This window comes from Chironomus tepperi, unplaced genomic scaffold, assembly GCF_022539635.2.
Source record: "Chironomus tepperi strain 1889 unplaced genomic scaffold, CSIRO-AGI_Ctep_v1 contig_16, whole genome shotgun sequence".
NCBI lineage: Eukaryota > Metazoa > Arthropoda > Insecta > Diptera > Chironomidae > Chironomus > Chironomus tepperi.
The window spans coordinates 889,022-907,721 of NW_027226138.1; the positions used below are offsets into that span (position 1 = coordinate 889,022).

General features: G+C 32.2%; 1 protein-coding gene across 4 annotated transcripts in view; it reads right to left on the bottom strand.

The window, feature by feature from the left end:
- Positions 1-18,700, bottom strand: part of Pka-R1 (protein kinase, cAMP-dependent, regulatory subunit type 1) — a 72,609-nt gene that overhangs the window by 22,997 nt on the left and 30,912 nt on the right. The window contains exons 1-2 of one of the 4 annotated variants that reach the window (XM_070643761.1): positions 11,603-11,739; positions 9,353-9,650 (exon numbers count right to left, since the gene is read on the bottom strand). The exons of 2 other annotated variants lie outside the window; for them this stretch is intronic. In XM_070643761.1, coding sequence (XP_070499862.1) covers positions 9,353-9,361 — 9 coding nt within the window. In that variant the 5' untranslated portion in view covers positions 9,362-9,650; positions 11,603-11,739. Of the gene's footprint in view, positions 1-9,352; positions 9,651-11,569; positions 11,740-18,700 lie in introns of those variants that run through there. One more of the 4 variants, XM_070643753.1, reaches the window with a different exon arrangement.

Genomic DNA, 18,700 nt, shown 5'->3' on the forward strand with positions numbered 1-18,700 from the left:
CTAGCAAAATCAGCTTGTTGCTTCAAAAAAAAAAAAGGTTTGAAAGGCTTTATTTATTCAGGATGTGTTCGTATTATTTTCATAGCAACTGTTTGACATTTTACACAAAAAAAAAGTTTATACATTTACAACGTTAGTATTAAAAAATACACGGAAATTGTGCAATTAACATGTATAATTTACATTCATGCATAAAAACTCAACTTAACGACCACGTTGCTATTGGATATGAAATTGTAACTTACTAGCTTTAATGGAGCTTACAACAATAAAGCTAAAGCACAAACAATGTAGTTACAATTTTTTTTCATTTATTTACGCATTACACATCCATTTCTGCGATTGCATTAAATATAAATGCTGTGTGCTATATTTTACATGAATTCAATCAATGTTAACTCATTCGTACATCATATTTATTGACATTAAATACAATTTTTTTTATTATATTCCATCAAAATTCACACAAATCATCGATATAAATGCAATTTATTTTGGTGTTGTGTTCCTATGAAATGAAACATTTCAATGGGAGATGAAATGTGATAGGCAAGGCTGTGTTGTTGATTGGATGGAAAATAAATTGAAAATGGGAATTCAGAGACGAAAAATTGCTTCCTCTTTTTTTTTGGAATTTAAAAATCAAAAAGTCAATTTATTGAACAATCTCTTTCATCATACGGCTTTATTGGTAAGGGTGATATGATGGAGTAGCTGTGACTAACCTTGTTATACATCAATGGTACCAACATTTTGAAGTCATATCACATAAAATTTGATATTTAATCGAATTATTGTACAATGACTGTTAAATTGAGCTACTAAAATGAAAAAGACTCGATAAAGGCCCAGCGAGAAGCATATTCAGGTGAAGCCTAGGGTCTATAGCCCTCCTCATCCGTCTTTTTTTGACAAAATTCATTAATATTCTAGAATTGGCTTAAGAAAATCCAGAACCCCCTTAATTTTTTGAATTCATACAAAAATGCCCAACCCCCACCCACTGACACCCTCAAAAATCTCCATCTCCGAGTAATTTCCATGCAATTTCCATACAGTTACCGTTAAGAGTGTTAAAAATAGGCAAATATGGTAAAACGTTGAAATTGCCATAATAAAGCTTTTCTCATTAATGTCACTCGAACTGTTCATTCTGACCATTTCAACACAATCGGTATGAAAGCTTTTAAAACAATTTCAAGCGACATCTCAGGACCAATTTTCCAATTTACATCCATTTGCCCAAAAAACAGCATGCTTTGTACCTTTTTTGAATGACAAATTATACTGCTAAGTAATTTGAATATTTCTTTTTAATAAATCATGTCGACCCCAAGCTTATTTTCATAGAATTTCTATCCACTTCACAAACCAGGTCACTTATTCAAAATTAATATCCATGTTCTGTATTTTATTAAAATTTTAATGATATGATGATATACGACAAAGTCAAACAACAAATATATTTCATTATGAAGATGCGCTGAAAATATGTAAATATTCAAGACCTTTGAGAATATTTGGATGAATGCTCATGTCCTTGTCCCTTGATATAATTCATCCCCTTAAGGAATAAAAAGATGCTATTAAAAAATTGTATCATTAGCATGCTAGGGACGTCTTTATAATTTATTATGGCTCAAGAGAAAGTAAAAGTTTTAATTTTATTAATTCTGCGAAGAGCGAGCATTGAACTTGTGGATGGAAATGAGATTGGAGTCTTTGGGTCGTTCAAAAGTGATGTAGTTCTACTTGATAAAGCAGCAATTGGATCCAATAAATTTAAGATTTTACTCGAATTTTCACCAAGTCGGTTAATTGATCATAATCAAGTCGGAATCAAGTCAGATTGATAAAGACAGTGAGGCAATTGGTATAGGTAATTGGCAAAGGACACCAAAGGATAGAGCCAATTTGAGACACCAGCTTTTGGATCGATGTTCTTAAGTAGAGAGTAAGTTGACTGTGTCCCATTTGGCATTAATCCTCCTAATTTTCGAATGATGTCCTCCATAAAATCTTCACATTACAAAGTGTCTGATATTGAGAATTGGTCATTAATACATCTCTTTACAGTTTCTTCATTCCTTTCAATTAAATGAAAAGGTTGATTCTTCTTAAACAACACCAAACAGTCATTAATGTTCATTATTTCACTTACTAATGACAACCGACAAATGTCAACAAGTATTTCCTTCAATCTTGAACTAATTTGTTGATAAATTTCGACAATTTACGTTCGGGATGAGAAAATAAATAAACAAGCATGTTTGTCGATCACAAGCCGCAAATTAAATCAACATCCGATAATTACGAGGAAATTACCGGTTCCACCCTCTTCTAATTGCTAGTGATGTTTGCATCCCCCAATTGTCTATTTCTGTCTCATCTGATTGATTGACAGTTTTATTTCCTTTTGAATCGCACTCAATGTCTGAGTAAATCTTCAATTCAAAGAGATGAAAATGGAACATCGTACGGAAAGGTACGCGAACCTTATTCACAGCTATGTTGACAAAAAAAGAATCTTTTGATAAAATTTTCTTGAATGAAAACAAAGCTTTTATTTATGTTTTGTCTGTAGCTTTGAATTGAGCATAAGAAGCAATAAGAAGCTTTACGAAGATTGTAAGGTTTAAATGAGAATAGGAAGAAGAACTCAAAGAACTGCTCATTTTTAAGAATATCAGCAATGAAGATATTTTCTTTTAAGGTTTTTACTCTTACATAGTTGTTCAGCTATTGATCTTTGGGAAATTCACGAAAGTTGCTTTTCATCGTCTTCAGTAAGCTTCAAACTTGTGAGATTTAAATAACATGAATTCTAAGAATTCATGAAAGGAAAGTTTGTAAAGACAATCTTGAGAGACATAAATGAACAAGAATGAACTCCGTCAGAGTTCTGCATTTACATCACATGGAAGGAGCCTCTTCTAGACATATTGATGACAAACTTAGGCGACATCCATTTGTTGTCAAATAAAGGGCAATGAACGAACTTTGAAAGCTCCTTGACAGAGTCTTCTTCATTTGTGTCACTCGGGTAAATCATGAGAATCCAGGAAATTCTAAGAAAATTCTAAAAGCTTTGAAAAGATGCTGGTACACAACAATACTCTACAACTGCTGACGTTCCAACAGAGATTATCAAAATTAATCAGCACTGCTATGTAACTGTATCGATTTTCATACCCGAATGCAATAAACAATTTTAAACTCCATCGATTCATTTCCCATTAACTCATCAACAACCCAAACCACAATGTCATCATATTCAATCATTGTTATAGTCAAGCTCAATCCTATTGAACCACAATATTAAATTTTATATCACATGGGATTCATTTTATAGGCAAGCATCTCCGAAAAATTTATCCAAGTGAACAGCACAAAAATATTTACTTTGATCAGTCATGTGCAATCAGTTCATCGTTCACACACAGTTCCTGCAGCTCTCTTATTATGGCAGAAAATTACTTTAAAATTTGATATTCAGTCAACGACTTGAAATTGCAATGACTGACACTCATATAGCGTTTATTTAATTGAATTAATATCTGATGATATAATGAGGTAATAACATTCACACCTCATTGAAATATATCATATGAATAATATAGCAACAGAACCGCAAATATTCATATAAAGTTTCATCCAAAAATGAATCTCATGGATTTATACTTTAAATATTACAAATAATAAAACTTCTCATTTATGTATCTTTGAGTACGACTTTAATTGCTCTCATCTTCTACCCACCACACTCGCACATGAATGCTATTCGATTAAATTTATAAACGATGATGATGATGACGATGAATTTATGTAACTATAAGGAAAATTAACATTTAATGAGAAATTAAATTTTCTGCGCTTTTCGTTAACTGTGCACTGTGCATCAAGTTTCAAACTAGGTTTTCACTCAATTGCAATCAAAATTGAAGTGAATAATTTTATTTTTGAATATTTCACCCTAGGTTAAAGAAAATTCAAGCCAAATTTGACATATTCGAGGGTTTTTCTGCCTTGTTTAAGCAAACTTAAGAGAAATCTGGCTTTTCTGTGTGGTTTTACACTCCAATTTGGCTTTACTGAGGAGTTTTCCATTTCTAAACAGAAACCAACCCAAAATTCGTCGAGTTTTTCAACTGACAAGATTATAAAACGAGGCCAAATTCGGCTTTTCTGAAGAATTTTTCACTCTAAATAAGAAAACCGAGACATAATTTGGCATTTTTAATAGGTTTTTTATAGCTTTTCATCCCAAATAAGAATACTGAAGTAAAATTCGACTTTTCCGAATAGGTTTTCATCCTAGATATGAATACTAAGGCAAAATTCTGCTTTTTTCGATAGTTTAATGTAAATTACACTTTCGTAATAGTTAAAAACTTAATGATGACATTAAAGTTGAAGATTATAATCTTTAAAAAATTTGTATGGAAAAGATTATAATCTCCATACAAAGATTATTGAAGATTATAATCTTCATGGGTTATTTTCAAAGATTATAATCTTCCATACAAAGATTATAATCTTTAATAATCTTCATACAAAGATTATTTAAGAACCATTAATGTTCGAGCTTCGCTCGATTATAATCTTCATAGAAAGATTATTGAAGATTATAATCTGCGGGAGCCTTGATTTATACTTTAAATATTACAAATAATAAAACTTCTCATTTATGTATCTTTGAGTACGACTTTAATTGCTCTCATCTTCAACCCACCACACTCGCACATGAATGCTATTCGATTAAATTTATAAACGATGATGATGATGACGATGATGATGATGAAAAGAAGCAATAATAAACGTCTTGCCGCTCAAAAAGAAAACTATTTATAGAAATTAAAATTTTGTCGCTATATTTTTGTGTTCATACACGCCAATAATAATTATTCACAGAGTTGTATGAGCAACACAAGAACATAAAGTATAATTAATTTTATTTCATCCAGCACAATATCTTTTGTTGTATGACATTCACGTTGAATTTATATTTTGAAATACTTTTTTGGCTATAATTCATTCTCAGTTGACTGATGAGGTGAAATTCTTATTAAAGTTTAAGTGAAGGTGATGTGAGATATGGGTTATGACAAGTTGCTCTATAGTTCAAGGGATAAAGCAAAGGCACAGAAAGGACCGTTGATGGGGATATGACATTCTTGGATTCGAATCCTATTTAAGAAATTTTTCATTTCTAAACAGAAATATGGACCCAAAGAAGTTATGGTCGAACTAAACTGGGGGCCATGTCACAGAACTTTTTAGATTCTAAAGGTGAATAGTAAGGCAACGATTAAACAAAATACGACACTAATGTTGTATTGGCATATTGTTATCCGCAACTGCTTAAATATACAGCCTTAGCTGAATAAGATTGAATTTTGTCAATTTTTCTGGTATTCATATGGTATGGTACAAGGGTGAAACTTTAGCATACTAGGTGTACCATCGTGTACCACTTGTATACATGTCCACTGGCATGCAATATAATATCAGCACTGGAGAAATCGTGAAAAAAGGATCCGGAACATGTGAAACGGACTGTTCATTTACAGTCCTTAACTGGAAAGTCCCTAACTTGACAGTCCCTAACTGAATAGTCCATAACTTGACAGTCCCTAACTGAACTGTCCCTTACATAGAATCAATCACTGTTTTACTAGAAAAATTGTGATGTAAATATGAAAATTATCAACAATCATGCAAACATACCCTGAACCAAACCTACTTAGCTAAGCTTGTGCCAAACAGCCATTCTTTCCAAAACAAATGCTAGAAAAACTACATAAAATCATTAATACTTTAAGGAAACGAAGAAAAATCCTTTCCGCAAACGACATTAATACGCATTTCTAAAACAACATAAAAATAAATATGAAAAGGTATAATACATAGCTTGTGTATACGATTCCCAATAAAATCAACGTATATGTCAATGGAAGGTCATAACATAAATAAAAGAAAATGGAGGAGGTTCTCTCTGTCATCAAAATAAAGCATTAATATGATTAGAAGCACAAAAAAAGAAAATTATCTTTTATGACGATGACGGTGATTTTTTATCATTGATGATTATTGTCATTGAGCAGATATTTTTATATTTAATATGCTGAGGGAGCGTAGCTCTTCTGTATTATAAATATAACGGAGAATATTTCTCTTCTCCCAAGTGATTTGCATAAGATATTTTCTTTCTTATTCATCTACAATAATTCCATTAATATCCTCAGTAAATTTTAAATCATCATTTTTGCAATGTGGATTCTGTTTAATGCCAAATTCTATATTTGGACATTTCACGATGATTTCTAGTTTATATGGAATTAAAATTTTTGTGGCATGGCCATTTACTCATTCCAATGTGGTCACATTGGGCGTTAAATTATTAATCAAACAATTTGGTAAAGTCAATCGTTTACTAATTTGTTGATTATCTGCTCTTTTGATACGGTTATTTGTGGTTATTAATAATAGTGGCTGACTCATGATTGAATTGTTTTATTGAATGTCATTAATTTTAAAGATTTATTTGATATTTATTGGGAAATTTATGGAACTGAATTTGAAATGAAATTAATGAATGCAATTCTGAACAATTAGAGACAGATTGGAGCATTGCAATTAAAAGACATAGAGGCAGTAATGCCATCAATGGAGTGGTTCTGATTCCATTATATTCACGAGTAGACAACTTAACATAATGTCTAATTACTCAGAAGGCATACGATGAAGAAATGTCCAAAAATTTGACTTCAGATCAGCATGACTCTGGCATCAGGTCTAATTCGATTAAATCCGGCCTATTGCCAAGTCAAGTTGTTCTGGAGCTGAATTTTTGACCATTTCTACGTCGTGTGCTTTCCGGATCAATAACCAGGCATTGTGTCAAGATGTCTACTTGGGATCTTGTCTACTAAGTGCGGTGGTTTGATGCTTCCATACTCGTAATATAGTCATTAACCACGAAACTATAATTTTGGTCAGACTTCCTCCTTTAATCCTCGAATATCCAGTTGAGAGAGGAACAAATTCCTTTTAAAATATCCCAATTACTCTAATACCCAACTCAATCCTACATACATGCATGATAGCAATCAATTAATGATAATTCATAATACTTAGAGTCACTTCTACTTAACATCCTACTACTTTACCAATTCAAAGCCTTATGAACAATGTTTCTAACCGGAAATTCCAAATTGCCTATTTATTTTCTTGGTGACAAGCCTCTTTTTGGCCATAAATAGCTTTCAAATTGTTCACAAAATTACCCCGAAAAATATGTTGAAAAATTCAACAACTACCTAATTATATCCCATTCATAAACTCCATATATCTACATATATTTGTAGCAAATGACTATTAAGTTTAATAGCTAACAAGTCGCGGGGACAATTTTATTATGACACGAAATTGATAGCCTATGCCTATACATATTTTCTAGTCAATATAGACAATTAATTTATTTCTCAAATGACCAATTTCTCACAAATACATGTAGCATGGAATATTCATTTATTCTATTTTTAAAACTTGTATTGTTGCTGTTACCCTCTCAACGTAATTACGATTGTGCTATATAAACAAGGAAGAGACAAAGTAAACGAGACAGTAACAATGTTTTGAGAGAATCATTAGAACAATTTTTAACCGACAATTGAAGTTAATTGAATTTTTTTTCTCATTTAGTTTTTCCCCAACTTGTGAAATCGACAGGTAGATAAACACTTAGTTCCTTTTATATATTCCGCTATGACGATATTGGCTTTTCCACATCACCTGCACATTTTCATTCTAAAATCAAACATGAATTCCGTTCAAAAGGTTTCAATAAAATTCAAATTTAAGTAAAGTCTTTGAGATGTAAAGTTACATGCTGGTCCCTGATAATGAACTCAAAATTCACAGAAGTAGCTGTATAGAACATAAAAAAGTATTCAATATTCAGACGATAAGGGATCCATAAACCCTTCCAAAATCAAATTTACTTTGCTAAATCTTTAATGATATGGATTTTGGATGAACATGAAAGAGTATTTGGACGGTTGTAGATGCTGTTCTTCTTAGTGGAAAATCTTTTCCGGTTAGCAATCAATTTCTTAGACCACTTTGTAAGTCTTTGTGTAATTTACTTTGTGAAAATAATATTGTAATTCTTTGGATATCAAATTACGCATGAATTGATTCTGAATTTACAATTAGTCGATATTTGGCTTTGACATTGGGTTATTTACTTATTTACTTGACTCTGTTGCTGGATCTGCCATTTAATTTGAGAAATTTAATTTCGAGGGATTGGAGAAGTCGAAATCTGATTCTGATGCTCCCCAAATATCAACCACTGTCTATTATATCTCGTTATAGGATGCTATAAATCCAAAATAATTCGTCTGAATAGTGGCAGCTCCTCAATCAGACTAGGTATAATAAGGTTCACAATGGATCATTTCCCAAATCATAATAATGCATACAAATGCTTTGACAAATGCACTATGCAAGCAAAAATTAAGCATAAGAATTAATAGGTAAACATTTTATGCGAATTTAACCTATTAGGTAATTCTAATTATAACTCACAGTCAAGGTAAAATTTGGACAAATAACGAAGACCAGATACAACCCAAACGACAGCCCACTCATCAAACATAAAATAAGGTTGACCATTGGGTTAGCGTGTCAAAAATTAAGCTTTCCTGTTAAAGGATATAAATAAGAATTAATATAAATTATCAAGTACCCTAACAGTTTAACATTTTATGCGAATTTAACCTATTATGGTGTAATTCTAATTATAACTCACAGTCAAGGTAAAATTTGTAAGGAAGATTTAAGTGCCGAAAAAAGTGAAAAACGAAATTAATTCCAAACCTTCACCAAAATTCTTTAAATTTTGCCTGTAGCAAAGTTACCTACAAAATAAGCATATAATTTTTGGAATTATGTGGTAAGATATACCAACCCTACCCTAGCAGATACCAATCCCTATCCTGCAGATACTAAGAAATACCTCATATTATTTTCTGATCTCTCAACATGTTGAACATCATCTAAGTGCCCACTCATCAAACATAAAATAACAAAGTAAATTTGTCAATATCCCCAAAAGGATAAATAAAACCATAAACAAGTAAGCTCGAGCGTGTATCCCAACAAAGCTATCGATTTAACTTCCTGGAAACCAATTAGACATAAAGAAAAAAAGTTTAAAAATAGAACCACAAAAACAGCTGTTACGCAATTTGTGTATAAGTATATAAAGTAGGCCCATTTAGTTACCGATTTATATAATATAATGATAATATTTTAAACACAAAAAATGAAATCTCTCGTTGTTTACCTCACTCATTTTCCAAATAAAATTTTATTTTTTTTCTTCCTCTTTCTCCTCTGTCGTGTGCTTTTATATTCCGAGCGGTGGAGTCAAATTCTTTTATGCTATTTTTATATATTTTTTTTCCTTCAATTTTTTTATTTTTATTTTTTTATTAGATTATTATCTTGATGTCGTTCACTATGTTTTTTTACTAACTTTAGTTATTGTAAAAATATTTCTTTTTTCTTCCTCGTTTTGTATTCTCTTTTATAGCTTTTGACACACAAGTTTTCTCCTTTTTTGTTATATTTTCGTTATTTCACTTTTTGTCAATACAGAACAGAATGAGATGAAAAATATAAATAAAAAAGTTTTGAATGAATAAGAAGCTTCTTGATTGCATTAAATGTAACAAAGAAGATGTAAGTCAAGGGATGGTAACTCTTTGATTGTTGAGATGATTGATGCATATTTGGTACTATTTTAGCAGTGCTGGATATTTGATTGAAGTTATAAATCGTTAACTGGCTTTAAATTTTGTCATAATCTTGATCAAGTTGTCAATTAGATTCTGTTTTAAGTAACAGTCGAAGTCATGTGAACTTTTCGTTTTGACCATCAAACTCCCCTCAATACGCCCCTGACTTGAGTCGACTCTAGTCATATCAATCTTAATTCAGTCAGATTTAGTCACTTTGAACTCTGATTCTTTAAATTAATGAAAGACTGAGATTTTTGGCTTTTAAGCACGGACAAATTGACGGAAAAGTCTTCAATTCGCTGTTACTTGTTACTCAAATGTATCCAAAATTGGTATTAATTCATAAGCTTGAACCCGAGCAGCACAATCTAGTCGCTAGAGAAATGCAGTTGCTGTCTTGAAGAAATGATATGTAGTTGCCCTGAAGGTACCGTAACCCCTAACATACAATGAACATACTCACTTAAATGAGCGTGCTTATGAGTTTCCTCAATCAATATAATTAAACATGTTTTTTATTTGATTGAAAACGGCTATTTTCTGACAATTTTTACAGCAACAAACGAAACGTCCATCGTTACGTTTGGAAACATTTGAAAATACCTAATTGAATTTTGCTTGTACTAGCTTGTCAGTTCTATAAATTCTGCATCAAAAAGAATGATTACAACATAATCCCTTGCTAATAAAAGCACATCCAAAAACACCTAAAGTACACTCGAAAAAAAATTCATCTTAAACCCAAAGGCCATCAAAATACTGAAGCTGTTAATAGAAAGCTGAAATATTTTATTCGCGTGGCTTTGCAGACGTAAATTTATACGCAAACATCAGCCTTTTTTATATTCCGCCTCTCATCCGTCAATCTTTTGATTGTTTAACTTTGAAATTTAAACATGAGAATTTAATTTTGAGGAATTTATCTGTGTAACATTAAACATACATAAACATTTGAAATATTATAGCATGAGATTGACACATTTTTGTGGATAAAAATAATTGTTGAGTGAGCAAAGGTCAGGCTTATGCTGGTGATCTGTTTCTATGGAATATTTAGTTGTATCTGAGTCACGATTTATTTTTGGAGATTTTACTGATTTAACCTCAAAATTGGAACATTTTGTCCAGACTACGACATAGAATCCAGTCAAGATCAGCATGACACAGGCGCCAGTCCTGATTCGATGAAATCTGGCATTTGATCAACTATATCGACCTAGGAGGTGCTACGCCGTATGCTTTCCGGGAATCATTTTTAGTAAACAATGAACTACAATTTGTGCCTTAATACTTGAACTTCAACTATATCATCTCGGTAATTTATGGATATTAATTCACAGAACATCTGACCTTTAAGTCAATAATCATCATCCTCAAGTCAATACAAATATGCACAACAATACCAACAAATCAATAAGATTTCCATCCCTAGATCCAAAACTTTTATATTTCTCTCAATAAAAAAGTACAAAAAAATTATTTTCGCATTTAGCTTATTTCCTCATAAATAACTTTTGTGTCATTTCGATACAGAAAAATAAAAATCAAGAAGAGTACATAGGCAAGTTGACCGCTAATTGACATACAGCATGAGAGTAACTAAGAAGTCATTCATCACATACACAAAAAATGTCAATTAAATGTTCATGCCCAAGTACTCAACAAATCAACTATGTATCGATAAGACCATTCAGTTTCACTTTAAAAACAATTTTTATGTCTGATAATTTATTTCTCGTGTATGAAAAATAATTTTTTACTTTATTTGAGATATCGAAGAGGTTCACGCAAACCTGTTTTCACGTCCGACGATTACTTGAAACTGAAATGTGGGGAAATCATACTAATTTATTAAGTGTGTTGGAGTACTCTAGAATTGTCGTTTATAAAAATTTTTTTTTCGGAAAGATATAGTGAAAAAAAAATTATTTAAAAATTTGTTTCGCTTCTTTTTCCCACACGAAGTGCTGTTTTTTCACTCTGATTCTTTAGTCAGAGAACTCGCGCGATATACATATACTTTCAGCCGCGTCGGCACCACATCGTTTGTCGTTTACTTAAAAAATGTATGTATCTACATGGAGAATGTCATACAGCTGTATAGATATATTTTAAGAGAAGGATAGCATTAAGTGAGCACTTTCTAATCATAAATTCTTCATACGAACTCACTGTGTAGCAGCAAAAAAATATACAGAAATAAATAGAATGGCAAGAGAGTGAGCAACCCGTGAGGTTATAATATAGAGGTATGAGAGTCAATTTGATAGAAAAAGTAGATAGTTTTATATATACATGCGAGCATATACACTTGAGAGATGGAACAAGATTGATGTTACATAATTTCCTTCTTCTCTCGAGCTTTTCCACTTAGTAAATAAAATGAAAATTTTGTAGTAGATTAAATTTATTTTTCAGAGAAGAAAAGTTTTATTTAATTATGAAGATCCAGATGATGGATTTTAATGTTTATTCTATCGTACCAAACTTGCAAGTTGCAACATAATTTCATAACAATTGTAGTGTATGAGCAGAGTGGAATCTGGGGTACCGAGTCATATAAAGGAGAATCTGCCAATTCGAGAAAAAGGCCCAAGTAGGAACTTTGTGGCCTAATTGTTAGGCAACAGACTTGATCTGCAAAGACTCTTAAGTGATTCCGTGGGTTCAATTCCTGTTAGAGACTGATCTCTCAATAATTATGCCAAACAGGCAAATATCATGATTTTATGTTCATTCCTTACTTCGTTGTCAATTATGATTCATGACCTCAGAAAGACCATTGTAACTGTAACTAAAAGCGGTCTCTTTGCCTGCTAGGAGGATAATGATTAAGAGATCGGTCTCTACTGGGAATTGAACCCACATCCTCATAAAAGAGTGATAGAGAGTTAGTTTCTCAGTATTCCGAATTGGCAGAAGTTATTGAAAGATAGAGCTGTCTACAGACGTTCTTTAAACACGGTAATGGGCCCAGTGCTCCCCAGCCAAAGCAGCAAGAAGAAGAAGTAAAGTAAGGTCATATAGAGTGCTGTCGATATAACAAAGATTTCCATAATTCTCAAGACATTACAACCAATCGATAAAATCCATGTAATCCTTCAAACCGCAACTAATGCACAATTTTAAAAAACTTTCAAGTATCTACTGGTTGAGAGCACATTCGTGTTTGAGATTGCCTCAATGAGATAATTGATAAGATAAAATGTTTATGTGAGCGGAGTGGCGAAAAAACAGCATTGATTGAATTTTTACCAAGGGCTGATTGATTTTGATTGAGTTTATTGACTTTTTATTGGGAGAATAAATTAATTTTTAAGTATCACCTAGTCTGCCTGGATACAAACAAATATTTCATACTCAAAATTGTTGTTGACCTATCCCAACATGTCTACGTATATTCAAAACATTTCTTAGTAGCCATTAAAAGAGAAATTCTCATGTTTTTTATACTCAGACAAGACACAAATTTAATTATTTCTGGAAATCTAAACAGTCTACCTTCCAGCACATGATGAGCGAGTATAATTATTCAGTAATTACAAAGTAACCATTAAGTTTACTTAAAGGTCTTTACATCACTTTAATATCATTTGTGCTTACGATTATTAGAGGTTTAAGTAATGCAGTAACAAGGTTACCAGAATGTAAAAGCCAACAAAAAATAAAATGCTGGAGATTTAATCACTCTAAGAGTTCGTAGTAGATTGTACATTGCAAAGCAGACATAAAATGATGATGTAAAGAACAGAAGTTGGTTAAAGACTTTTTTGGTATAAAAGTTTTAGTTTTGTAAAGCTATTTAAATGTTTGATGATGTTTAAATGTTGTGGATATGATGAAAGAGCTATTGTAATTCATATGGGTTTGATGATGAAGCTTACTAAAAATTGGAAAATACACCCGAACAGCACAATGTATGCATCAGGGCACCGCGATTTCGGCGTATTAACGGAGAGATGCAAAGATGGTACCATGAGCCCTGTCCATTAAAATAGTCGATAGGGCACCCTCATATCTTGCTGCTGATGCGAAGACGTGACTACATAATCGAGGAACAGTATTTTCAATTGCTATTATTTTATTAAGGTATTAGTCCTCTAAGCTAATTTTGACGCAGTATTGAATCAAAATATAGAGAACAGAAGGCTGAAGACAACACTATGCATGATTTTGATAATGGAAAATTCGATTTAATGTAGCGTATTGTTAGGATGCTTTATGACTTCACAGCAACTTCTTGTGTATTACACAATTCGCTATTGCCCTTAGAAATGATATTACTGAAGGAAACTCGTAGTATTTCACAGCAGATGTTGCTTTCAAATGCTTAAAATACATCAAAATTCGTAGAACATAACTCAATACACATGCTTTCGAAGAATGCCTTCGTCATCTGTAAGAATTGATGAAATTTTCTTCTGAATGCTTTACAAAAGTTAATTGAATCTATCCATTGTATCCTTTTCTTTGATTAAATTTTATTTTAAGAATGGGATGTTTCAGATTAATTCCAGTTGAAAAGGCTTTGATTTCGTAGTATTTCAGTAATTCTAATATTAAGATGAAATTAGAATGAAGACGTCGAACTATATCGACTGACCCTAACCCACACAAACAAGGAGCATGTTCATGAGGATGTGCATACTTAATTATAGTGATTGAGTATTCTCACGAGCACGCTCATTTAGGCTAGTGCGCTCCTTGTCACTTGGGATATAATTACTATTCATTCATCTCTTATTACTCATTTAAATGTCATTCTGGTTTCAATTCACGTCATAAAAATAAAATTAACATGAGGTAGGTAATTAAGAAGTTTAAACTTCTACTATAGCAACAGAAAATGTGATTATAAAAATTATTATTTAAATAAAAATATATCATTTTCTTCTCGCGTAACACTTTCGTCCCCGTGAACTTAATTACGACGCAGATGTTGGATGTACTCTTTTTCACGTAAGGGTGTCACATCGTTAATAATTTAAAAGAAAATTACATCAAAAGAAATTATGTTAATTGAAGTAATGCGAAAAAGCTTTTAACCTTTTTTTTATACTTCGCACATCCGACTTGGTGTCTTGGGGACTGGGTAGATGTGATGTCTAATGATAAGAGGATGTGACAAGGGGATATACTCATAATGCACAAAGAGTAGAAATGACTGAAAATTCAGTAATAATGCCGACTTGACTCTAACTTGGGAAGGATTTCATGAAATTTGGTCTAAGGATTGAATCAGGCAGAATTTAGGATGAGCCTAATACTCAATTTACGTCATTCATGAACAACCCCATGTGTCTACACATATTTTAAGATTCTGAGATGATATTCAAAAGAACAAAATACTATTAAGGTATGACGTCAGAATGTGTATACATGTTTAATGCTTTGATATATCAAAGAATCTAAAGCATCAAAAGGATAAGTCTACAGAGTATATTAAGCTTCATTTAACTCCCAATGCATGCTTTAATTTACTTCATTGTTTTTCCTTAAACAACAGAGAATTTCCCATGATATAAATGAAGAAGATAATTTGATGATTTTCCGCCCATTAGAGTATATTTAGATCATCATTGGAGTTTTCAAGCAAATCCATTAAAAAACAGTGACTTCAGAGTAATCTCAGATGATTCAAGTTTGTCCTGATGATTCAATTCTTCCTACACGCAATTTGCTTTAAAGTACAAATTCAACTCTCATTTTGCTTCATCCGCGAGCAATAATTCTCATGTGAAAATGCAATAAATTGTCTAAATGGTGCAAAGCAAGCATACTTCATGTCAATGTGATTCATATTATATTTAATCCCTTTCACAATATCCAATTCAATTTCATTTAACTTTATTTGGTAACAAGAAGTGACATATGATACTGTCAATGAACGTCAGCAGTCATCACTTCTTATTTAGTTTCACTGTCTGTTTACATGTGAATTGCTATTAAAATGTTTACACTCAAGTCCATAAAAGGCAATTCATTTTGACACTAATTGTACATACTTGAATGATTGAGAGGATAAAAGTTGAGGAAGAAGTGTTCCAGTTCGAAAGGATAAATGCTTGACTGAAAAATAGATACAGCATGCAATCAATTCATCATTCTGTAAAATTTATCACTGTTCGAGGGGACTAAGGATGTGAGAAAAATTCATTTGTGTGTTTCATGCTTTGACAAATCTCCTTAAAAATTCATTAGGATTGAAGAGTTGTGAAGGAGTGAACTGTGTAGGACATTCATTAGACATGAAGTTTTAAGAAAGGCAGTTATGAAGTTTGAATGGCAACAAATTTAAAGCATGTTGAGTTAAGAGATAATTAGGTTGTGTGATGTGCTTAGTTTGTCCAAAAGTTGAGTAAAGTCGACTCGACTTCTTATAAAATACGAGTCAACTTCAAGCACCGCTTAGAAATTCCACTTTACACATGCTAGGAGCTTGACCTGAAGAACCTAAAGTATACTAGATAACAATTCTAGTGAGCGTTACTGTCAACTGCATCTGCTCTTAAAAGCGCCCACTTTGCCTGCTACAGTAAACTACATTCATGATCTTAGACTCGGATGTGCGATTAGTTGACCTTATCTCTAGTAATAACCCTGTTCCACTCTGGTGATTACATACATAGTTGCCAATAAATTCTTGAAAATATATCGAGAATAACAATTCATACGACATTAAATCCAATATCACTTGTTATTCCTGATTATTGTTAAAGTCACGATATTCACAGAGAATGTAAAAATAACAGAAAAGAATGTAAATGGAATGTGACAATAAGAAGATTGTAAGAAGAAAAGTTTCCATCTAAGGAAATTCTTTCAAAAGGACAGTTTTTCCTTTTGTATTTTTAAATAATATTAAAGGTTGTTCATTGTTCAATTTTCAAAGGATCATTTGATTAAAGAATAACGTGAAGGATAGCCATCATAGATAATTTCCATCTTACATACCTTACACTAGAGCTCGATGTCGACTCAACAGAATCGAATAGACATGAATTGACATTTCTGTGCTTAAGAGTCGGCTTTGAGCTCTGCCTTAGACTATGTTAAAACTATTGTAAATATTTGACTAATTTCCACTGCTTAAGATTTATGCATGACCTACCCATACTCTGCCTTCAATTTATAGACTTGATCGATACAATCAACAAATTTCCACATTTTCCTATAGTTCATAATTTGTTAAGTCTGCTGATGACTGTTAGTTACCATTAAACGATTTCAAGAGCAGTTATGGCTCTTTATATGCAAACCATAAAAGCAAAAGAATCTTCAAGTTTCTCTTGAATGCTTTAAAAATGTTCTACAACCGAACAAATTTGTTCCAATTCCCCACAATTCGCATACTCATTCAATGAATTTTAGAAAATTTCACTTGCAAATGTCACCACTTGACACTTGATTGATATTCATGCTTTAAATTATTCGTGCTGTTACAAAAATTATTATGTTCATGTGCTCAAATGTCGTTTTTTTGGAGGAGGCAAAAAAATTTCCATAATATTTAATGATTTACGTAAGGGCATGTAGATGGCATGATTTTACTCAGGTCTTATGTAAATTGGAGCTATGAAGTCACTCATGACATTTTCAAATAAGAATTTTTTTTCGACCCGTTCTGTTAATGAAATACAGTTCTGACAAATTGTGGAAGAATTTAATTTTTGGGGGGTTGTTCACCAATTACGTAACTTGGAGGATTGAATTTTTGACTAGTCAACCCGATCCCCCTTGGTTCCTCTATATGACAGCTTCATCGAGTGAACCGTCGACCCCCTATCCCCCTATGAAGGGTTGATGAGGGTTACGTAACATGTGGCCGACCCCTTGCCATATTATCAACTCTCTTTATTTAATAAATAGACCCACAAAATTTATTAAGTTTAAGATAACGCCAGCGGTGATGAAAAAAAGCTAAGGAAGATTTAAGCACACTCGAAGAAAAAAAACCCCAAGTAGCAATTGTGGGTGTATTGAGTTTCTAAAATAAATATTTTATTAATGGAACAATAATTAAATCATCATCGCTCGACCTTTTTTTTTCATCGTTCCTTAAAAGAAATAACATTTTTTGAATTTTTTATTAATTATGCCTTGCCTGAATGTCGAGTTTTCAATCCAAAACTTTCTCAATTATCGCTCTAAATCATGGTGAAGATCATGTACAGAAATCTGATATCAGACTATGATAGAATTATGAAACGAGATGAAATTAATTGTGAAACTTTGTCATGTGCTTCCTTCCAACCGCACTTAAAATGAGAATTTTTATTTCCAGTTCAAAACTTTTTGTATTTTTTATTTCTAATCTCATCTATGACGTCAATACGAACTATGATGCCGAATGATACACACAAAAAAATAAAAGGGTAGTCGTAAGATTATGGCATGATAAGAACCTTTTCATTTAGTATACAAACAATGTTGACTGTAATTTTGAAAGGATATTAAATGAGGATGCTGAAGACTGACAATAATTTTTTGTTGTGTGTTATTTGGGGGTGTCTTTGTGAGCTATATCAAGGACATAGGAATTTTGTAATAAAATGTTTGACTTGTTATTAAGGATCATCGATTTTGTTCAAAGCAAGCCTACATGTGTAGTTCAGAGATTGACCTTAATAGTACACATTACTTATTCGATCAAAAATTCGACCTCGAACCGGCGTGACTCTGACTTGGTGCCGGAATCGATTCATACCAGATTATCCAAGAGACTGGTCTCTGGTCTGGGTAAAGGATATCGGATTGATTATATGACTTGTGCTTTCCGGGTGAAGTCGACTCGAATATAATATTGAATTAAATTGAATTACAGGGTGCAAAAGGAGGAGGGGTCGATCTCAACCCTCGGATCCTGTTCTTGGTCCGTAATTCAAGTGATT